Source organism: Pristiophorus japonicus, chromosome 20, assembly GCF_044704955.1.
Source record: "Pristiophorus japonicus isolate sPriJap1 chromosome 20, sPriJap1.hap1, whole genome shotgun sequence".
NCBI classification, from domain to species: Eukaryota; Metazoa; Chordata; class Chondrichthyes; family Pristiophoridae; genus Pristiophorus; species Pristiophorus japonicus.
Genome location: NC_091996.1, coordinates 60027284 through 60051278, shown reverse-complemented (window position 1 = coordinate 60051278; position 23995 = coordinate 60027284). Strand labels below are relative to the sequence as shown.

The window sequence follows — 23995 nt, the reverse complement described above, 5'->3', positions numbered from 1 at the left end:
TACAAGGTTACTGAACGAAGAGTGAGCTTTCGGGCTACTGGAGGATGACCTGGTCAAAACATTTGCCACATGAGAAATGCTTAAGAGTTGAAAGGTCTGAAATTGGTCATGTACAGGAAATGGTAGGGAAGCAGAGGACAGATTCATACAGTAAATAGAACAAGTTCCTTCGCATGGCTTTGTATTATGCATTTTTGTATGTTTATTAAGGTGAGGAATGCAAGTGCTGGGAAATGAAAAGCTTTTACCATTTTGGGCACCTATTGTCAGCACTGAGCATTCCCTAGATCAGTGTAGCACAACAAAGGTCCCTAAGGTGGTTGTTCATTTGGTGCTTCTGAGGTTTATGTCCTGGTGTATTGATGTCTGCAGTCTGTCTTTCAAATTGCTAAAACCAGTTCTCTTTGTCCCACACCAGAATCATAGATCAACAAAAGTGTGGATCCATGATTCTGCTGTCAGCATAAGAGAGCCAGAGTTAACAATACAAAGGTGGGTGGCTCAGCCCACAGATGGCGCAATCTATGACCCAAACCTATAGAAGCATCAAATTTCAAAATGCCTTCAATTCAGTCCCAACAATATGAGTTAACCCTAAAGGTGATTCTGATGGCTCGGGGGATTAAAGTAGAAAATAGCTGAACCATACAGACCAGGAAGGTCCAAGATTTGATCCACAATTAGAGATGGCAATAGAGTCAGTATAATTGACCTCCATGCCCCAGGTTTGCAGTGGGAAAAGTGAGCATGTGTCATTGGGTAAGGACATGATCACAATTGACTTTGTTGCCCCCCCCCCCCCCCTCCACCCCATAAAACAATTGAATAGCAGCAACTTTCTGGGTTTGGACATAAAGAATAGCTACTTGGGCAAGGAACTGGAAGACACCCTGGCTGTGGAACAGCAAAGAGTCCATGTCTTAAGAAGAAGGGCCGGGGAGAAAATTAGCAAGGGAAAAAAACTATGTGCAGCTTTATATAATTTTAAAAGAAACCTAACATCTCAATCGTATTCTCTGTTGCACCAATGTGAATGTTTCCATTTCCCATACCAATTATCCACTGGCCTCTCTGAATCAACATGCCAAATTGTGGGCAGTTTTATATTGTGGGTCTGCATCCACTAAGATTGATGCTGCTCAAACCCATTTGACTTTTAGTCCTCGAGCTAGCAGAGCTCGAGTTGGATCCCATCAACCTGGGCTGGGATAAAAGCCAGGGTGCAGAGGTCCCCGCACACTGCACCATTGTTCTCCGAATTGTGCATTTTTTAGTTTGCTGTGACTTATTTATTTCTGATGGTACCATCATGCATTGTATGTCCTTGAAATGTACAGCCATCATTCTAAGAAAGTGTTTAGTGCATTATCACATCCTCAGGACATCCCGAAATGCTTCATGTTGGCAAACATAGCAGCAGATTGGCATACAGTAAATTCCCACAAACAGTAAATGAGCTTTTAATCTTTTGATAGCTCAGAAACAAAATGTTGGCCAGGACATCCGGAGAAACGTGGGATCTTTTTCGTCTGTCTGAGTAGCCAAGTGAGCCTAGGGTTATTTACTGTCTAATTTCAAAGACTGTGGGGCCGAAGTTGCCTCTTTTGTTAAGGCCCGTTACCACCTCCAAGAGGCGGTAATGGGCCGGTATAGCCTTTCTGACCAGGGGCAGGCGGATGATGTGATCCATCTGGAATTGCCCCCGAGTCGGGGGCGGCGGAAACGGGTTTCCGCCATGTCGTGTGCCAACCCCTTACTGCCCGGCGACAACTCCTTTTCCACCCTGTGGGTGAAATTGCCCTGTTGGAGCACAGCCGGCACCGTCGGTGCCCCCAACAGCTTCATGCGGCGGGAAACTGCCTGCAGCTGGGCGGTGCAGCAATTTCGGCCCCTGTACCTCCAATAATGCAGCATTCCCTCAGCACTGCAGTCAGACCAGATTATTTGTTGAAGACCTGGACAAGGGCTTGAACCCACAACCTTCTGATTCAGAGGCGAGAAGTTCTCATTAATCAAAAACTAACTTGGAAGTGCAGCACTAATGGATGTGAAATTACTTTGATGTCACACTGAAAATGCTGCTGCAACTGAGCTGGTTACAATATGCTTGGATGTTATCAAGTAAAAGAGTTCATCAACTATTAATGGGCTTAACTTGAGTTGTCTGTTACTCAAACCCACAGCTGAACTCCGAGTTCTTCAGAAAACTGCAACCTTGCATCTGAATACTGAATGGCATTTAACTTTAAAGTGTGCTCTGCGGAGGGGACAGAGTGTAGAGTAACAAAATTTGCAGATGACACAAAGATTAGTGGGAAAGCGGGTTGTGTAGAGGACACAGAGAGGCTGCAAAGAGATTTAGATAGGTTAAGCGAATGGGCTAAGGTTTGGCAGATGGAATACAATGTCGGAAAATGTGAGGTCATCCACCTTGGGGGAAACAAAACAGTAAAAGGGAATATTATTTGAATGGGGAGAAATTACAACATGCTGCGGTGCAGAGGGAAAAATTAGTTTGCAGGTGTAGCAGGTAATCAGGAAGGCGAATGGAATGTTGGCCTTCATTGTGAGAGGGATGGAGTACAAAAGCAGAGAGGTCTTGCTGCAACCGTACAGGATATTGGTGAGGCCGCACCTGGAGTACTCGTGCAGTTTTGTTCACCTTATTTAAGGAAGGATATACTAGCTTTGGAGGGGGTACAGAGACGATTCACTAGGCTGATTCCGGAGATGAGGGGGTTACCTTATGATGATAGATTGAGTAGACTGGGTCTTTACTCGTTGGAGTTCAGAAGGATGAGGGGTGATCTTATAGAAACATTTAACATAATGAAAGGGATAGACAAGATAGAGGCAGAGAGGTTGTTTCCACTGGTTGGGGAGACTAGAACTAGGGGGCACAGCCTCAAAATACGGGGGAGCCAATTTAAAACCGAGTTGAGAAGGAATTTCTTCTCCCAGAGGGTTGTGAATCTGTGGAATTCTCTGCCCAAGGAAGCAGTTGAGGCTAGCTCATTGAATGTATTAAAATCACAGATAGATAGATTTTTAACCATTAAGGGTTATGGGGAGCGGGCGGGTAAGTGGAGCTGAGTCCACGGCCAGATCAGCCATGATCTTGTTGAGTGGCGGAGCAAGCTCGAGGGGCTAGATGGCCTACTTCTGTTCCTAATTCTTATGTTCTTATGTTCTAACACCGCTACTTTCTGTGACTTTGTGATGAATAGTAAGGAGCCAGGACAAGAAGGCAGCCTGTGCTGACGAATTAACGAGGAAGAGTCTTCTGAGTTGGAAATTGGTTGCATGCTTTGTGGAAGGAAGTCGATATACGGTGTACCTGATTTTTGGACGTAAAATGGGTGCACAGTATATCAATTTAGCAGTGGTATGGCCTGCGCCCAATCTGCACAGGCGTTTGTCCCACTGCTAAATTGGTAGAGCCCATTTTTCAAGTGTTCTGGCAGCCGCCTTAAATCAGCGTTGGGCCCCTTGAATATGTTAATCAGGGGCCTTAACGCCTGTTGATAGACCCCTTTGCGAAATTCGGCTGTCCTGAGTTCAGCCGGCAACAGGCCTGCCTAACCCATGATCCTTAAAGGAACTGCCGGAAGCAGCCATCAAAAATCTATAAGTTTCTTTCAAAAATGTCTTCAATGCAGAGCCAGGAGGAGCAGGAGTGCCCATCCCGAAGACTGATGCCAGCCTCTGATCGCCTCCCTTCTCCAGGACCTACCGAAGAGCCACTGTCAGCTGGCCACAAGCGATCTCCGCTTCTCCAATGAGCTGCCTAGGTGACTGCAGCTTGGCAGTAATTTAAATGGAGGCCCAAGGCCCAATTTGAATTGGGCCTGCCTGTGCAGGGATTGCTTCCTGCACCCAGTCAGTTCACACTGGCAGGCCGACGGTATCCAATTTCTATCCCGACATACTTGTACATTTTTTTTGTTGATTTAATTAGCTTCCCTTCTTCTTCCTGAAGGCAGTGACAAATTCTGGGGTACAGCTCTCCAGCACTGGCAACCCTTCAATATCACAACCAAGTGTTTTTTTTTCATACAGCTGAGCCCAGTCCTATTCAGTAGGACTTGCAGTAGTGATTATGGATAACAGTCAGGAGCCAGTATCCTCTCTGGCCTTTCCTCTCCCTAGCCTGGCAACATTGACCAAGTGTAGCATTCCCGCCTCTGCCTCGACTAAGCTCAAGCTAACTGACTCTCAATCCTGTTTTCCTTCCATTTATGTTGGAAGCACTTGCTCGTCCCCAACTAAGAACAATAATTTGTATTTATGGAACACCTTTAACATAAAGAAATGTTCCAAGGCCCTTGACAAAACGCAATAGGAAATGGACACAGAGCCAGGAAGAGAGATGAATCGTGTGTAATTTATGTTTGGAATCAGAACTCACTGTGGAGGAACCTTGCACACAAATCTGATCAAAAGAGGTCATGTTTCTGTATGACTCGGGCACTGATTCGACCCCATGTAAGGTATTGTGTCCATTTTGGTCACCGTATTATTGCCCTTGGTGTAGAAAAGCAAAGATAATGTCAGGACTCTGGACAAGTTACTTTTTTGTGTGGGGGAGAAAAGAAATTCAGCCTTTCACTAATTCAAATCCATGTCCCCTTGTTCTGTGGCCTAACTTGAAGCAGTGTTCCAGATTTGTCTTTTGTTACACTGCTTAATATCTTCAATATTTCTATAAGGTCCCCCTCCCCTTTAATCACCGCCTAGCAAGGCTTTCAAACTTTTCAATGGGATTGAGGTCAGTGCAGAAAATTGATCTCATTGCTGATGAGTTCAGAAACTAGAAGATGTAATTCAAAAATGAGTAAGTAGGACATTCAGGCAGAGCTATTTCACAAAAAGGAAGGAAATTATATTTATGAATGGTTTGAACTGTGGGGTTATTTGCGATACTCCAAGTCAAGTGAGTGATTGAATGTGACGGGAGGTAATTGGTTTCATGCAGAGGGATTGCTCCTGAGTAAAAGCTATATTTGAGGAGTTTTATTGATGCTAACTCTTCAGCTTTGTGTTCTTGTGACATTTTAAGACAAAATCTTACAATTTGTACATAAGACTAAATCCAAACAGAAACTGAAAAAAACAAAATGAGTTGGTTTGGTGCCATGTATTCTTTGCAGTCTGCATACTGTGATAGCGTGTGATTCACCTTTTAGGGTAGATGAATTTTCTTAAATTCCCTCCTCATGGATTTGTCAATTCCATGCTGCTACTTTCAGTTGGGAACATAGGAACTCGCCATTCAGCCCGGCGAGCTTGCTCCTTCCTTCAATTAGATCATGGCTGATCGATACTTAAATGTAATCAGTTCAAAATGTGACACTTTTTTTTTTTACAATTTTCTTCCTCCCTCTCCTGTCGGCATTCTCCAGTATCTTGTCCAGGTGAGCCCACACTGTGACTGCTGGGAGATTAGTTGACTGGGGTGGGAGCATCGCAATTGAGACCACACATGCAGTTTTTACTCATGTGATAGCAATCCTGAGCAGGAAAGCCTGGATGATTTTTATTTCTCCCCAGGGTGCTGAGGTTAATTGTCGTGGTCCGTCTGCCACTCCAATTGAGATCGGCCAACTGAACACAGGCCTGGGAACAAAGCCGAGGACCTTTTATCCCTCGCACTTCTGTAATTAGCTAAACAATCAGGGGAGCCTGCTATGTTCTCAAATGCAGCCTACGCACTTGGTACTATACCCTGCAACAGCCTAATCTGGCAGTAATTATGGAAAACCGGAAGAAAGACTTGCATTTATATAGCGCTTTTCATGACCTCAAGACATCCCAAAGTGCTTTACAGGCAATGAAATACTTTTGAAGTGTAGTCACTAATGTAGGAAACGTGGCAGCCAATTGTTCACAGTAAACTCCCACAAACAGCAATGTGATCATGACCAGATAATCTGTTTTTGTTATGTGATTGAGAGATAAATATTGGCCAGGGCACTGAGGATAACTCCCTTGCTCCTCTTCGAAGTAGTGCCGTGGGTTCTTTTTACGACCACCTGAAAGAGCAGACGGGGCGTCGGTTTAACGTCTCATCCGAAAGACGGCACCTTCGACAGTGTAGCTGTCCCTCAGCACGGCTCTAGAACATATAGAAGTCTACAACACAGAAGGAGGCCATCCACCCATTCTGTCTGGGGTGGCTGATTTTAGATCAATCGGAAACTAATCCTACTGCCCTGCAGACTCCAGTATCCCTGTAGCTTTCTCTGCTTCAAATTTTCCTCCACTTTCTCTCAAAAGATACAATGCTCTATGCCTCAACTACTTCCTGTGACACAGTATTCCATGCTCCAATGACCCGCGACATAAATATCTCCTAACTCCCCCCTCATTCTCTGAATGGCAATTTTTATATTGATGACTCCTCGACACCTAATCTCCAATATCAAAACCCTTCATAGTGTTAAAAACCTCTGTTAAATCTGTTCTTGGCCTGCTCTGTTCTTGTGGAGCTACTCCCAATATCTGAAGTCTGATTAGGTGTAAAAGTCTGTTCAATAAAATAGTTGGAATAAATCCAATTATCTGAATGGATAAAAGCTTCACCTCCAGATTCGGCTGTTGCAGAATATGATGCCACTCTTTGCCTCTGTCTACGAAGTGGAAACAGAGGTCCATGTCTGACCGAAAGTGGGACATCCCACTTGTATAAGATTCTGAACACAACTACCAAACTGAGCAGCAGTAAAACTGATGAGAAAATTCTTTGCATTCTGGTTCTGATGCACTTGGCTGCTCTTGCTAAACTATTTCTTGTATTCATTAAATCGGTTTCATTGGTGAATTAATTTGGGGGTTTTCTTTAAAAAGGAAAACTCAAATCTTTAACAAAATTAAGGGGGCGAAATTCCCCTGGTTGTGCGCCTCCCATTCGTGGGAGTATGAGCACAGAAGCGCCGCGTCGGCCCGAGAAGCTGTCGATGGCATCACCCCACGCTGACCTCGTGTCCGCCGGGCACTTTCCCCTGAGAGGCGATAAGGAGTCGGCACGCACAGCGATGTTATCGCCCTTGCATGCACCACATAGGTCTGCTGATCGTGGGGCGCGGCACAAACCACTTTTGGCGAGGGGGGTGGGGTGGGGGGGGTGGGGAAGGGAAGGGAGAAGGGGGTCTGTGCGAAAACCCTTTAGCGCTCTGTTAGCGCATCCTGGAGGCGCTAGCGGGACTTTCTGAGAGGGGCAATTTCGGCCCTCTTGCCTTTTATGTTTCCTTTCATTCGACCTCCTGAAGGGAATTTGCATTTGTTCAAATGAGAAATAATAGGATTTGTTTCCTTATACATACAGTAAAGACTGCAGGAAAATTTGTGGCTGCAAAGAACTGTTCCCATGATCAGAAATTTTTTTTGGTTTTAATTGATTTGTAATGAAAATTAAAATTTGATTTTTATGTTATGTAACTCATTATAATACCCAAAAATGTTCTTTAAATTTACAGATACATGCATTAAATTTGTGCATTTATTAGGCACTGTGTACATTAGACATGCATGTGCCAGTTATTAGATATCTTCGATGTGTTTAATTTAATGAGTCAGTCTTGATATGGGTGATAAAGCAGTCAACTGCATACATTTCACTTTCTCTGAACAGCTTCTATGACAAAGCCCACAGAGTTGTCAGAACTGATATGGAACAGAATTGGTTTTGTTTATACCGCCAGTCAGGAGCCCAATACAGGCATCCCAGCGGACATGGTGATAGTGATGGGTGGAAGGTACGCAGGTGGCAGCACTGTCCCTCTATGTCCAGTATAGCACTAGCAGCAAACCTGTAGAGTGGAAGGCTTGATGCACAACCTCATCATCAGAACAGGAGAAAACTAAACCTATCAGTGATAGTCCTTTCAGTAAGGTGGGGTAACTAACATATCCCAAAATATTCCCTGAAGACTGTCTTCTTCTACATGGAATGTCCACTTTTGGTTCCTCTTTTGAAATTAAATTGAGAAATACCTAAAGCACAGCTACATAAACCTTGATAGAAATGAACATAAATAGCAGTGTAAACAACAAGAATACAGATTGGAGAATTGGTGCAGAGGTCAGCCAGTACCTGATTCATGGTGCTTCCCATTTACTGTCCATTAAAATTAATCACCAGAAAATTAGGAGTGCTGCGAATCAGGAGCAGTGACCTCTGCATCCAATTCTCCCACCTATATTCCCATGGGAGTAGGGTTTCACAGTTTATCCTTGGATGATTTTGTAGTGTTCTGAATAGTGATGTTCATGCAGATTCTGTCCGGTGATGCAGGTCATAGATCCAGTAATAGTCTGAATGGAGGACTGTTGGGGTAGACTTTCTGGTTGCCTTTTGTATAAAGTGATGAATAGCCTGCCAATTCTGCAAGATCCTGTTTGTAAGTTGTCGTCGTCCATCATCCATCATGGACTCTGGCTGTTGTAGGGTTACAACAACTTGCATTGATATAGCGCCAAAGACTTGGCTGACACTGAAGGAGTGTTGTATTGTATGAGGCGCTATCTTTCGGATGAGATGTTAAACAGAGGCCCGTCTGCTCTCTCGGGTGGATGTAAAAGATCGCATCAAAGAAGAGTAGGCGAGTTCTGATGTCCTTGCCAACATTCATCCCTCAATAAGATCACTAAAACCGTTTAATTGGTCATTTATCTCCTGGCTGTTTGTGGAACCTTGCTGTGCACAATTTGGCTTACACATTTCCCGACATTACAACTGTGATTACACTTCAAAAGTACTTCATTGGCTGTGGAGCACTTTGGGATGTTGTGAAAGATGCTATATAAATGCAAGGTTGAAATGGCATTGGATTACACCCTTCAATACTCAACTTCTTCCAAACCAGAAACCCAGCCAATCAAAGCCAGGACCAGTTCACTTGTTGCACTTCAGCTGTGGCTCAGTGGTAGCACTCTGACCTATGAGTCATGAAGGTCGTAAATTCAAGCCCCATTCCAAAGACTTGAGCACATAATCTAGGCTGCTACTTTAATGCAGTACTGAGGGAGTGCTGCACTGTCTTTTGGATGCAATGTCGAATAGTAGGAGGGAGAGATGAACTTGCATTTATATAGCACCTTTCACATTTTCAGGTCATCCCAAGGCACTTCCCAGCCAATAAATTACTTTTGTAGTCACGGTTGTAATGTACGCAAACGGAGCAGCCAATTTACGCACAGCAACATCCTACAAACAGCAATGAGATAAATGATTAGATTATCTCTTTCGTGATGTTACTATTGTCAGATCATTAATACTACAGCATTTCCAAACAAAACATTGCTACTGATGGCAGTGCTGAAACATAAACACAGCACGACCCATCTCTCGGGTGTGTGCGTCAGAATTCACGAGATGTAGGAAGAAAAGGCGGGAAAAGGCAAGGTGCATGGAACTCAACAATGAAGCGGCTGCAGGAACTGATTGATTGTAAACTTTCAAATCACTACATGGCACTTTTTATATTTGCTAAGGGATCCTGATGGAGTGTTGTCCCAGTTTAATTTTCCTGTTACTGCCCCCTTTCCACGCACCAAAAAGAAAACCTGGAAATCCTAAATTCCCAAAAAGCAAGGGAAGCCAGTTCAACATTTTTATTTTTAAATGGCGACCCGATGATAAGCTTATAATTCCCACAAAAAAGTGGGTCTCTACTGCCATCCCATGGTGAAGGTTGAGTCATTTATATTTCCAACTGCAGCTCACAGTGTGAGAACTGCCACTTACCGGGCCCAAGTTTTGGGCTGCGCCTAAAATGGCGCGGCCCGGACCTGGACACCCGTTTTTCGCGCCAGAAAGTGCGCCTAAAAAAAAAAAGTACCTATTCTCCGGCTCCCTGGAGGCCCTCTGGAGCTGGGCGCGGCGCAGCACGAGCTGTAGGGGGCGGAGCCAGGTCCCTGCGCTGAAAACAATGCCGGGACCGGTGCACATACGCGCTACAGTGGGCGCGCATGTGCAGTAGCTCCAGGCGCCCAAAACTGTGTGGGAGGGGCCCAAAGCACGCAACCCCTAGCCCTGGCCGAATGACGTCACTGGGGGCTGCGTGCATAAGGCTGCCTCCCACCCGACCGGACCCGACCTCCGTTCTCTTCTCTCCCCCCCTCCCCCCCCCCCCCCCCCGGACCTCCGCGACTCTTCTCCCCACCCCGCGACACTCTCACTCTCTCTCTCTCTCTCCCTCCCTCCCTCCCTCCCTCCCTCTCTCTCTCTCTCTCTCTCTCTCTCTCTCTTCTCCCCCTCCCTGGGACCTCCGCGACTCTCTCTCTCTCTCTCTCTCTCTCTCTCTCTCTCTCTCTCTCTCTCTCTCTCTCTCTCTCTTCCAGCCCCCCCCCCCCCACTCCACACCACCTACCTGTAAATCTAGCCCAAGGTCTTGGGCCCGGCCGTTCAGCCTCCTTCTCTCCCTTCCCTCCCTCCCTCCCCCCTCTCTCCTTCCCTCCCTCCCTCCCCCCTCTCTCCTTCCCTCCCTCCCCCCTCTCTCCTTCCCTCCCCCCCTCTCTCCTTCCCTCCCCCCCTCTATCCTTCCCTCCCCCCCTCTCTCCTTCCCTCCCTCCCTCTCTCCTTCCCTCCCTCCCTCTCTCCTTCCCTCCCTCCTCTCTCCTTCCCTCCCTCCCTCCCTCATTTCTCCTTCCCTCCCTCCTCTCTCCTTTCCTCTCTCCTTCCCTCCCTCTCTCCTCTCCCTCCCTTCCTTCTTCCCCCCTTCTCCCCCCTCCCCTCGCTGTCAGAAACACAGACACTGACAGACAGAGAGTGAGACACACACACACACACACACAGACAGAGTGATAGAGACACTGACAGAGACACACTGGTGGGACCGTCCCAGCACGCTGGTGGAGGACTCCCGGTGCTGCAGTCAGTAAATAGAAAACAATTTTTTATTGATTTTTTAAAAAATTATTTTTTATTAATTTTTTTTGATTGATTTATTGGTTGATTTATTGATTTATCATTTATTATTGATGATGGCTCTTTATTTGTAAAACTGAAGTGTTTAATGTTTGTAAACTTCCCTTTAAACCCCCCTCCCCCATTCCCTACGCCTAATTTGTAACCTACGCCTGATTTTCTAAAGTGTAGACAAGGTTTTTCCGAACGTACAAAAATCTTCACTTACTCCATTCTAAGTTAGTTTGGAGTAAGTTTTCACTGCCTAAACTTTGAAAACAGGCGTAAGTGGCCGGACACGCCCACTTTTGAAAAATAAATTCTGTTCCAAAGTGAAACTGTTCTAACTGACTAGAACTGGAGCAAACTAAATGCCGAGAATTCAAATTTCTAAGATATTCCATTCTAAACCAGTTGCTCCAAAAAAACAGGAGCAACTCAGGCCGAAACTTGGCCCCACCGTATTAAAATGCCAGAACTAGTATTTTTACCTTAATACTGACAAATGTGGCTTCTAATACAACACTGCAGTTCCAATTCAGCACTACAAGACTGCAGGCAGGCAGTACTCCCACAGTCAAAGACAATTTCCAGAATAAAGCCGGGAACATTTTATAGTCTCCACATCATTCAAACACAGATTTTCATGTATTGCCAGTGACTAATTGCATGGTGCTGGATTCCTTTTAGCCACCAGTCAAAAATCAAAGGCTTTCACCAAGTCGTCTTTTTTTGGAATAGCACCAGGAGACATTAAACCAAAGCCACGTCTTCCAGTTTAAATGAACGTCAAAGATTCGCACAGCACTATTCAAAGACAAGCCGTGGAGATCTCCCAGTGTCCTGGACAGCATTCCTCCCTCACCCACAGCCAGCCAAATATTATCTGGTCATTTATCTCAATGTGTTTGTGGAATCTTGCAGTGTGCAAATTGACTGCCATGTTTCCCTACATAATCAACATCGTCAACAACACATAAACAACAGTGACTGCAACAAACTATAGCGCCTTTCACGTCCTCGGGACGCCCCAAGGTGCTTTACATCCAATGAAGTACTTTTGAAGTACTGTTCTTTCCCTAGGTCTCAAGTTAAGCAGTGCTCCTTGGAACCCCAATTCAATTGTAAAAGGGCCTTCAGTGAGCAATGGATGTTGGCTGTATCTGTGATCAGCCATGCCAAGGACAAGAGCATATTCATCTGGTGAATCACTAGTGACTTGTCTCAGCTTGCCTGCTGATTAATGACAGGGTGTCGGTGAGGTGCAGGCAGAGATTGTCTATAGGTTATTTTTTTCTTCTCGTGGCTGTAGAATATACAAAGGTTAAGTGGCTTTAAAATGAATTGGGGATATATTTATACACAAAAACTAATAAAATATGCTTCTAAAAGTGCCGAAACTATGGGGCAACTAATCAGTGTTACATTTTAATCAATACCTCTGTTTTAAGTCATATATTCCACCACAGTAGATTAATCAAACAAATTACTCATTCCGCCCAATGCAGTCAGTGCCATATTAATTATAGTTAATTACGCAATGTGGTGGGTGTTGTGTTTGTCGTCGAACAGTTTAAATCACTTGACAGTGTCATTGAAGAAACACTTTGCCTAACCTTGAATTAGACAACTGGGAAGGGGGGGGGGGGCACCTCCTTCACTCTCTGCCCCCCTCCCATTTATTTGCTACTGCATTGCCTGCCTTCCTGTGGCTCCCCAGTGAGGCTGCTTCACCGCAGCAATGTATTGCAGGCAGATAAGGGGAGGGATGGAGGAGGGGAGGTGACCAGGCTTCTGACGCCTTTGAAGTTGAGGTAAGAAGACTGAACCTGAATAGCAGACTCTAATGTGCATCTGATAGATTCACTATCACAACTGTTGCAGAACCTTCTGTGTCTGTGTGTTAACAGTTTAGTGTGTCTAAAATTGTATGACTTTTTTTTTAAATCTCTCCTTTCCTGAAAGCTGTCACTGAGGTACAGCGGCACACACACTGCCAGGTCTCTGATGTCTTGTCTTCATTTCTCATCATGCAGAATATGTGTTACAGGGGCCCATTGCAGGCTCACATTCAACTAGATAATGAAAAGAAGCAGGAATCCAATGGGTTTCCTTCTCTTGCTCAAATCAGGGATTCTGAGGCCAACTCCGTACCTAACACCCACCCCCCTCACCACTATACCAGCTGAGCTAGGCAAAAGTCGGGTATATATACTGCGTGTGAGTGAGGATAGGAAGGGATAGAGTTCTGGAGAAGATGCATGTTATAGGTTGCTATAGTCCACTCCTGATAATTTAGTCAGTTAATTTGAATTCAAATTCAGCTTTAAAAAAAAAAAATCCAGTAATTTGAATTAAGCAGCTGGAATATAAAAGTACTGGAGTTTTTTATTAATTCAAAATTGTATTTTCACTTTTATCAGGAGCAGACTGTACCATTTATCGTCACTTAGTGTTTTTTACGGCATGGCAGTGTTTCACATAATTGATGGCATTTCCCAAGATCGCCTATTTCCACCTCCGTAACATCGCCCACCTCTGTACTTGCTGCTGAAGCTCTTATCCATACCTTTTGTTACCTCTAGACTATTTCAACACACTCCTCACTGGCCTCCCACATTCTACCTTACGTAAACTAGAAGTCATGCTCTTGTGCTCACTGACCTACATTGGCTCCCGGTTAAGCAACGCCTCGATTTCAAAATTCTCAACCTAGTTTTCAAATCCCTCCATGGCCTCACCTCTCCCTATCTCTGTAATATCCTCCAGCCTCACAATCCTCTCAGATGTCTGCATTCCGCTAATTTTGCCCTCTTCAGCGTCCCTGATTATGATCACTCAACCATTGGTGGCCATGCCTTCTGTTGCCTAGGCCCTAAGCTCTGTAAACCTCTCTGCCTCTACCCCTCTTCTCTCCTTCAAGATGCTCCTTAAAACCTATCTCTTTGACCAAGCTTTTGGTCACCTGCCCTAATTTCTCGTTATGTGGCTCTTGTCAAATTTTTTATTTCATAATACTCCTGTGAAGTGCCTTGGGACGTTTCACAACGTTAAGGGCGCTATATAAATGCAAGTAGTTGTTGTAGTAGGAATCACACTTTGTCGTGGGTCTCCAAATCAGCTGTCAGAACTATCTGTTCTGTGGATCCAAGTGCCCTGCAGGAGACCAGTGGTTAATGTCACATGCGGTACATTGAGGGAGCTTTGCTCCTCCTGAACGTCAGTGCTGAAGCAAAGGGCAGCTAATCAAATGGATTGAAATTGTAATGAAGGCAATCATTCACCAATGGCAGAAAGTAAAGTCAGTACTGAAATGCCTTCCTGGCTGTAACCCAAGTAAATTGTTACTTTTAATTTCCAATTTTAATTCAGCATCTGAATAATGAAACTGAGCAGAAGTGTTAGGAGAGCTGAAAAAATATTTTTTGTGGAAAGGGAGTTTTAATTCACAAAAGCTTTGCCAAGATAAAGAAATGCCCTGTATAGTAGGCAGGTTTCGAGCTCTTCCTGTTTATAGACTTCAAAATCTGTCTATAATTTGTGTCCGATTCCAGCTGCTCAGCTGATTTTTTCTGTTTGATGCTGCATGGTTACAGGCCTTTGAATCGTGCTGAGCCCAGCAGAACCAATAATCTGTTTATATTATATTAAAAATCTTGTGGAAAGAAGTGGCATGCATACACAAGCTTCTATTCCTATTGTCAATTTTTTTGTCAAGCTTTAAATGTCAACGTTTAACACATGGAAAACGTCTATAATCAATCATAATGGGAATTCCCCATGTAAATGGGCCCCACTAACGAGTTGACGCTTTACCCACTGTATCTTGTACCATGGCATCGTCTGATACATTGAGCAATGCAATGGGAGAAGACATGAAAATGAAGGTGAATTACAATCACTGCTGCTCCCATTATTCCCAGCACACTGATGGCAGTCTTCCTGTTGTGGCAAGATGCCAAGCAAGTGGCCAAGGGCCTGTCAGAATGGAGACACAATCATACTGGGCCATTCATGCAAACTTCGAAGTGGCTGGTTTAATTTAACAGCTAGAACTACATGACACAACAGCATGCTGGCAATTCTCTACAACAGAGCGATGGGAACTGGGTTGTAACTCCCTATTACAGGAAGCTCCTGTGGAACTTGGGTGTCAGCCATGGCTCTGGGGTAGCACTCTTGCCTCTGAGTCAAAAGGCTGTGAGCACATAGTCTAGGCTGGCACACCTATGCATTATTGAGGAAGTGCTGCACTGTTCGAGGGACCGTGTTTCGGATGAGACATTAAACCGCGGCCCCTCGGGTGGACGTAACCGATCCCATGGCAATATTTCAAAGAGCAGATGAGTTCTACCTTTAGCCAAGCCAATATTTATCCCTCAACCAACATCGCTAAAAATAGATGATCTGATCATTATCACATTGATGTTTACGTTTGTGTGCAAATTAGCTGCCACGTTTCCTAGATTACAACAGTGACTACACTTCAAAAGTACCTAACTGGCTGTAAAGCGCTTTGGGACGTCCTGAGGTCATGAAAGGAGTTATAGAAATTCAAGTCTTTTCTTTTTTTCATGGTAAATTCATAGGGAGGATGAAAGAGAGTGAGCATTGAGCAGAATGTCCAGAGAGAGACTTCCCCATAAAGAAAAAGTGAATATCATGTATGAGCTAGAGACATGCTCCTACAGCACCTGATAGTAACAGAAAAGCAGCACCATGCCTGGAAGAGTCCCATCTGCCTTTCATAGCTCAGGAATGGTGTGCATTGACTTGGGGAATTTAATTAGGGGAGAGAATTACTTTTGAAAGGGGAGAGGAGGTGGGCTCCCCAGTGGCTGTTAGTGAATACTCTACTCTGTATGGAACTGATCCGCACAGATCCAGGAAGTCCCAGTCTCTGCTATTCCCAGCTGGAGAAATGCTCCAATTGGACAGGGCTTCACCATGAGATAGAGAAAAGGAAGAAAATCAGCTGCTGGTTTTTACTGGAATGGGAACACGGATGGATCCCGGGTGAGGACAGGATCCCCATCGTACAATGGAATAGCCTGCTGATGCTGGGCCAGGCCTATTTGAATTTGCTAACAACAACTTTAATTTATATAGCACGTTTAATGTAGTGAAACATCCCAAGGCGTTTCACAGGAACGTTTTCAAACAAAATTTTACACCGAGTCATAAGGAGATATTAAGACAGATGGTCAAAAACTTGATCAAAGAGGTAGGACTTAAGGGGCCTCTTCAGGGAGGAGAAAGAGCTGGAGAAGTGGAGAGGTTTTCAGAGGGAATTCCAGAGCTTAGGGCCTAGTCAGTTGCCGCTAATGGTGGAGCGAAGAAAATATGGGATGCTCAAAAGGCCAGAATTGGATCTGTGCAGAGATCTTGGAGGGTTACAGAGATAGGGAGGGCGAGGAATTTTAAAACAATGAGGAGAATTTTTAAATCGAGGTGTTGCTGGACCGGGAGCCAATGTAGATCAGTGAGCACGGGAGTAATGACTGATCGGGACTTGGTGTGAGTTAGGTTACAGGCTACAGAGTTTTTGGATGAACTCGTTTATGGAAAGTGGAAAATGGGAGGACGTCCAGGAAAGCATTGGCAAAGTGAAGTCTAGATATAACAAAGGCATAGATGAGGGTTTCCCAGCAGCAGATGCGCTGAGGCAGGGGCAGATGATGTTACCGAGGTGGAAGTAAATGGCTTTGGTGATGAAGAGGATATATGTCGGAAGCTCATCTCCGGGTCAAATAGGACCGCAAGATTGCAAACGGTCTGGTTCAGCTGCAGTCAGTGGCTACGGAGAGGGATGGAGTCAGTGGGGAACGAAGTTTGTGACGGGGACTGAAGACAATGACTTCAATCTTCCCAGTACTGGATGTTGGACAAGCAGCGTGACAAATCAGAGACAGTGGAGGGGTTGATAGGTGGTGGAGAGGTAGAGCTGGGTGTTGTCAGCGTACATGTTGAACCTGATGTGTTTTCGGACGATGTCACCAAGAAAGGGTCAGCACCTTCAGTAGAGAGGAGGAGGGCGAAAACTTTGTTTTTAAAACATTATCTTCTATATATTCCATACACACATTTCTGTATCTTCATGGTTAAAGTGTAGGTAAAAATGTTAATCTAGAATGCTGAACTTTGATTACCACACTAGTTGTCTGCACTAACCAACTGACAGTATAATACTGGAGTGCGTCCCTGCTGTATTTTACTTCCTGGCACTCTGTATTTGTCCACTTTTCCATTGCAGCACAAATTTCAGATCTGCGTCGCCAACTATGCAACTTAAAAGGCAGCCTTCTCGCCTTAAGTATTCTGCCCACAGACCTTCCTCAGTATAGTCGGCTTATAGGGGGCCAGAGAAAATGACAATTGTGCTGCCGGCTCGTGAAAAAGACACACGAGATGGATCTCATGTCTCTGGAGGCGCTAATGATGCCGCCTTTGTACTATAGCACTGCCACCACAGACTGAACTGCCGATAGATAGTAGCAGCCACTTAATATAAATCTGTTATGGACCAAGTACCTGCTTCTTCTTAGGCAGTCCCTCGTATTGAGGATGACTTGCTTCCACACCAATAAGGGATGAGTTCACAGGTGTTTCAATGAAGGACCTAATATTCCAGGTCCCGAACTACATGTTGATGGGTGGAAGGTGCCATGCGTGGATTTTTTTAATGTGTGGTGGCCGTTGCACACTAGTCACCACACGGGCTTGAAAGAGCAAGGATTAACCAAGACGATTGGAGACTAGCTCTGCTGCACGGACCTAGTGCGCAAGCACATCGCAGTGTGGGCTGGCCCGTGCTACCCTTGGGCCCTCTCCTCTTCTGGGCTCTGAACTCGCGCCTCTGCAATCTCGACGTCGGGGCAAAGGAGCGGTGAAAGTTTGCAAGCACCTGCACTTTGCAGCTGGGTACCCTAGGCCCCAATTACGGCACCGAGTCTCAATGTAAACAAGACATTAGTATATTTAAAGGACAGTGGATTCAATGATAAGGGCCAGATAAGGAAAACTGAATTGTATGCAGTTTAGTGTTCTGCCGGACAAAGAGAAGCATATTCAGGCAACTGTACCGTCTCTGAAAGTGCAGACGTTATCTCGGGGGTTGTGCGTTTTCTAAGTAATTAAATCAATCCAAACTCGTTCTCTTGCTGCTCCACCCCAGGCACCGGTGGGCTTGTCCTGTCCTGAAACAAATTGTAAGGGATGTTGCTTTAAAAGGTGCTGCACATTGTGAGCAACAGGGGGCTGTTGGCTGCTATTATGGAGCAGGCAATTTGTCATCAATCCCATCTGTCTTCTTTCAGACCCATTGAGTGTTTGCAATCTGACACTGTGCAAGCAGCTGATTTACATCTGTACCAGCTCCTGCAGTCCTGGTCAAGCCCTCCTGCTCAGAGCAGGGCCTGTTTGCTCCTGTCTAGAGAGAGGTGATTACCAGGCTCCCTGCAGCCTCCACTTGCAACCACACACAGCCAGCCGATAGTTGTTGGGGGTTACAGGTCGGGCCCTGTGGTATGTGGTGTTGACAGTTTTATTTAGCAAGACAACAAGCCGAGCCTTATTGCCTTTATTATTATCCCCAATTTCATGGTTGATGTGCAGTTCTCTTAATCTTGTTATCTTTTACTTCACTCTCTCTTTTCTATGATCCATTCAAGATGAATAGTGCTGTATTTACACACTGCATTTGGTTCACATGAGACTTGTCAGTGCATACGTTTTCAGTCCGCTGTAGTCACACTCGTACACATTGGAGACACTGTATATTATTGGAGATCATTTTTTAATTGAATTATCGGGCTATATTATGAAGCCATTATAGATTTTGATTGCATGGGTCTTGTGGGAGGAGTCACTGATGCATACAGCTTTATTAATCTGACTTTGCATTTGCTAGACGGGACTGGACAACTTTTTCAAATTGATTTTCTCATTCTCCTTGTCTCTCGAAACTATGACCATGTGGGCTGCTTATCCTCTGAGCCTTCAGGTAATGCCAGCTTTCAGCTTTTTCCCTCAGCTTTCTCACCGCACCGACTCTTGCTGAGAACAGTTCCAGAGGTGTTTCAGATCTCTTTGGTACCTGAACGCAGTTGTCGTTTTTCACAGTGATCCTAGACACGGAGCATTTGCAAGCTATTTAACCTGAAAGGCATCGCTGCTAAGCTTGATCTTGCCCTTGGCCCATGTCCATATGCATCCACTTTCCAGCACACATGGCTGGATATCAATGCGGAGTGGGAACCTTGGCTGATTTCTCTCTCCACCTCCTCCCCACCCATGATCGCCAACATTGAGTTGTTGAGGCAAGTTGTAGCTCCCTGAATGCTACTTTGGTTGTGATCAGCTGCCTTAGCAAAGACCACTCCCCTGATGACTCAGTTGGTAAAGGCAGTATATCACATAGCCATGCAAACCAGTGGTTCCAGGTTAGATTCCTGATCTGTGCTGAGTTTGCTGATCTCTCCTCAGAGTACTGGAAATAGCCTCAGTGCAGCTGGATTAGGAAGGGATTCCGCTGCTGACTGGATTTGTGAGTGGGCATCCAGAGAGGACAAGATTAGGTTGGAATGTGATGTCCCACACAGTCAAATAGTCTGGTGTCTAGTGTGAAAAATGGGAATTAAGGTGACACAGGAGAGTGGCCCAGCAGGAGTCTGCAACTACAGGGAAGAAAATCATCAAAAATTGATAACACAGCACAAACTGGGAACCAAACTAAGGACCTTCTAGTTTGTGTGGTCTAGGAATCATACAGACTAGAAAGTACAAGTTTCAATTTGTGTGAGTTGTGCCTTTACCTGCAAAGGCATCAGGGACCCGAACTGAATTTCTATTCATTCAGCACAAACGTCCATGTGTCTGTCCATTTAAACACAGTTGACTGTTGTACAAAGTGCCGCTTTTGTATAGGACCAAGTGCCATGCTTGTGCCAACTTGTCCCGACACACAGGTCACCTCCAGCTGGCAGCAACCCCGAAGAACCTTGCTGGATTTGCCAAGATCCTTCGTTGCTGGTCCTATCTGGCAGTTGGTCAGGGCAGATCCAGCAAGTTTACTTTGGGGTTTCCTCAGCCTGCACGAGATCCATCTGTCACGAGCCAGTGACACTAAGATAATTTACGCAGCATAATTTGTTCCCTCTCCTGCACTCACAATGCGAATCAAATAAATCTTGCAGTCACAGTAAATGGTGACACTGCACATGTGTGATCTGGAGTGTTCTGGGACTGGAGCTATACGCGTGAATATTTAGCTCCAGGTTTTTTTTTAATTCGTTGCCAATCTTTCCAATTCTTTGTCAGATCATCTTGTCAGATTACAAACGCCAGAGGTCACCTTGCACACATCAAGGATCACTCTGCGCCAATGCTCTTAGCCAAAAGGCCTAGAGCCACTGCACCGTTCCTGGAAGTACTGCAATACCAGGTTCGTGCCATGGAGGTGGGTGTGTGCCCCCCACCCACCTCCGTGGAGGTGGATGGGTCAAGCCACCCCACCCACCTCCTAATATTTAGCTCCAGGTTGCTGCAGTTAAAGTCAGTGCACAATATGTGTATTCCTATATATACTAATCTGGATACGAGGGCCTTTGCATTCAGTAACACCTTTTATATATCATTAGCATTAAACACAGCTAATTTCAGGACTGAATATTGTAATAGTTTACAATGTATCTATTTAAATTAGATCCTAAAGGGCACTTTTATCTTGTTTTCAATTAACTATTCAAATGAGTTTAAACTGGAGGTCAAAAGGATAAATGGTTGGCAGTAATTTAATTGGATCGGGGCCCATTCACCCCGCAAGGTAATCAGCACTTTAAAGATCGATTTTCTGTTCTCTTTTTCTCACTCTCATTTCAAGCACTGCATTTGCTGGTATTCAGATTTGTTTTCTCTATCCCTGTAGGGAAGCATCACGAATCGTCCGATATCGATGGTGATATTGATTACATAGCATCACTCTTAGCCACAAAAAATGATGTCCCACATGCACTACAGCTGGAAGCAGAGGGTAAGTGCACCATTCACACAGCATGCCAGACAGCTTTAGATCAAATCCTAAATGTGAAATAAATTGTTTTGAGACCCTTTGTGCCCTTTGTTTAAGGCCCCTGCAGGGCTTTGTTCCTGTGATTACAAGCACTGCTGCAGGCAGGTCCTATCTGCTGGTCAATCCTGCCCATTGCCTGCTGTAAAATGATGGAGTTTGATCTATTGGTGTGATGATTGCAGCGCTATATCTACTAGGACCTGGTGTGCTGAAGCGCATGCTGATGTCTATTTCCTAGAGGCTGTCAAGAAGGAGAGTCCGTTGCGGGTTGAATGAGGGTTTCACTGCATCCTGATCTCCACTCGGCTCATATAGATTTCTGCCGTTTGTGTCCTGCACAAAGCCTTGCTTATCTATTACCTCTGTCCACCTTGGCCTCCTTTCATTTCCTGCCCCCCCCCCCCCCACCCCCGGTATATTGACTTCAAAATTATCATCTTGTCTACAAATCCTTCCATGGCCTTCGTTCCTCCCTACCAGAAGCTCCTCCAGCACCTTCCACTCTTTCAACTCTGGTTTATTATGCCCTTTACTCATTCCCTTTACTCTTCCCTTGGTGGCAGAGCCTGCAGCCATCGTACCTGCATGCTTTGCAACTTTCTCTACTTCCTCTCTTTCTCTTCCCACCTTCAAAAACCCCCCTTAAACCTATCTCTTTGACAGTGCCTCCTAATCTGGTCTGATTCCCAACTGCGCAGAGATTTAGGATGTTTATCTACATTAAAAATGTATGTACGTATATAGAATGATACCAGGGATGACGGACTTCATCTCATTATATCATAGAATATCAGATATATCATAGAATGGGGGTTACATGCCATTCGGCCTGTCGAGCCCGAGCCGGCTCTCTACAAGAGCCCCTCAGCTAGTCCCACTCCCCCGCCCTTTTCCCCCATAGCCCTGCAAATTGTTTTATTTCAGGTATTTATCCAATTCCCTTTTGAAATCAATATTTGAGTCTGCCTTCACCACCCTTTCAAGCAGTGTATTCCAGATCCTAACCACGCGATATGTTTTTTAAAAAAAAATGCTTTTTCTTATGTCGCCTTTGGTTCTTTTGGCAATCACCTTAAATCGGTGTCCTCTGGTTCTCGACCCTCCCGCCAATGGGAACAGTTTCTCTCTATCTACTCTGTCCAGACCCCTGATGATTTTGAACACCTCTATCAAATCTCCCCTCAACCTTCTCTGCTCTAAGGAGAACAAGCCCAGCTTCTCCAGTCTATCCACTTAACTGAAGTCCCTCATCTCTGGAATCATTCTTGTAAATCTTCTCTGCACCCTCTCTAAGGCCTTCACATCCTTCCTAAAGTGCGTTGCCCAGAATTGGACACAATACTCCAGTTGAGGCCGAATCAGTGTTTTATACAGGTTCATCATAATTTCCACACTCTTGTATTCTATACCTCTATTCATGAAGCCCAGGATCTGTAAGCTTTTTTAACTGCTTTCTCAACCTGCCCTGCCACCTTCAACGATTTGTGCCCATATACCCCCAGGTCTCTCTGTTCACGCACCCACTTTGGAGAGACTGGAGAAGCTGGGATTGTTCTCCTCAGAGCAGAGAAGGTTAAGGGAAGATTTAAGAGCTGCTCAAAATCATGAGGTGTTTTAATAGAGTAAATAAGCAGAAATCGTTTCCACTGGCAGGAGGGTCAGTAACCAGAGGACACAGATTTAGGATAATTGACAAATGAACCAGAGGAGAGGAGGTGAGAATTGGATTTGAGGGCTGAGAAGAGGAGGCTGTTGAGGGAGAAGCTACAGTGTAAAGGAGGTTGAGTTGGGAGTCTGCGAGTTACTGCAGAATAGCACCACAGTAACAATCCACACATACAGAAATGGAAAGAGAAAATTGGTGGCAAAGAAATGGTCCCAGCTATATTTTGCTGTCTTCTCTCAAAAAGCTGAGGACTAGTTTAAGAATAAAATGTAATAGGCTCATTTCATTCTGTGATCTCAATGCCCCTGAGCCAGGGAAGGTAAAGGGGAAAATCAGCGACTCGTGCTGTAAATTGCATATGCTGTGTTAGGATAGGATTGGGCTCTGTTGTCTTGCACAATGTGATTAAATAGGTGGCAGGCAGTCACTGTCCAAGAATGAATATTTGGAAAGGACAAACGCATCAAGAAGAGTCTGTGTCTTCAGGACAAGGGGGGCTAAAATCAGAAGAAGGCCTCAGCAATAGCCATTTGCACGACAAGACATTATTAGAACACTGTTTGCATTGAAAAATGAATGTCTCCTGAACTCTAGTGCAGCCCATGAACAGGAAATAAAGACCTGGTTAAAGCCAAGAGAACAGATCTCCAGCAATCAGAGAGTAAGAGGTATCTGGGAGCAGATGAGAACTGATTCTTCCTGTGCGCAAGCGTTCGGCCTCCCTCAAACCTTCTCTGCAACAAAGAGCAGAGGTGGGAGCGGACGAGGCTGCAGGCAGCAGTCAATCTCCCACGACCCTGTGGTACGCTGGGGGTCAGAACTTCACTCTGTTGCACTGGGACCTTTTGTATGTACTCACAGTTTCAAAAAGTGATTGAAACAGATCTTTTATCTAGTAGCGATTTCTGATCCAACACTTTGCGTTAACAGCTGACAAGGTTAAACCTGCTAAACTACAAGATGAATTGAGGGGAGTTCGTGCGGACATACCTTCCAATACAGATATGTCTAATACTACCACAAACACTCCCGGTAAAGTGGCAGCGATAAGGAGTGGTCCAAAGAAAGCAGCTGTTCCCATCTCCGATGTCATCCTGCTCAGTAAGTATGCATTGCATTTCAAAGAACACTTTGTTTCTTAAAAAGTTATATCTTGATCCACCAAAAGCCTGGTGGTAAAGACAACCCCCAGTATAGCACTATAGCTATCATCATCATAGGCAGTCCCTCGGAATCGAGGAAGACTTGCTTCCACTCTTAACATGAGTTCTTGGGTGGCTGTACAGTCCAATACGAGAACCACAGTCTCTATCACAGGTGGGACAGATAGTCGTTGAGGGTAAGGGAGAGTAGG

The 23995-nt window shown here is 45.0% G+C and overlaps 1 protein-coding gene across 1 annotated transcript in view; it reads left to right on the top strand.

Annotated features, from left to right (window-relative positions):
- Positions 1-23995, top strand: part of LOC139232524 (neural proliferation differentiation and control protein 1-like) — a 220271-nt gene that overhangs the window by 178655 nt on the left and 17621 nt on the right. The window contains exons 3-4 of the mRNA XM_070862859.1: positions 20832-20936; positions 23572-23742. Of these exons, the coding sequence (XP_070718960.1) occupies positions 20832-20936; positions 23572-23742 (276 nt within the window). The remainder of the gene's footprint in view (positions 1-20831; positions 20937-23571; positions 23743-23995) is intronic.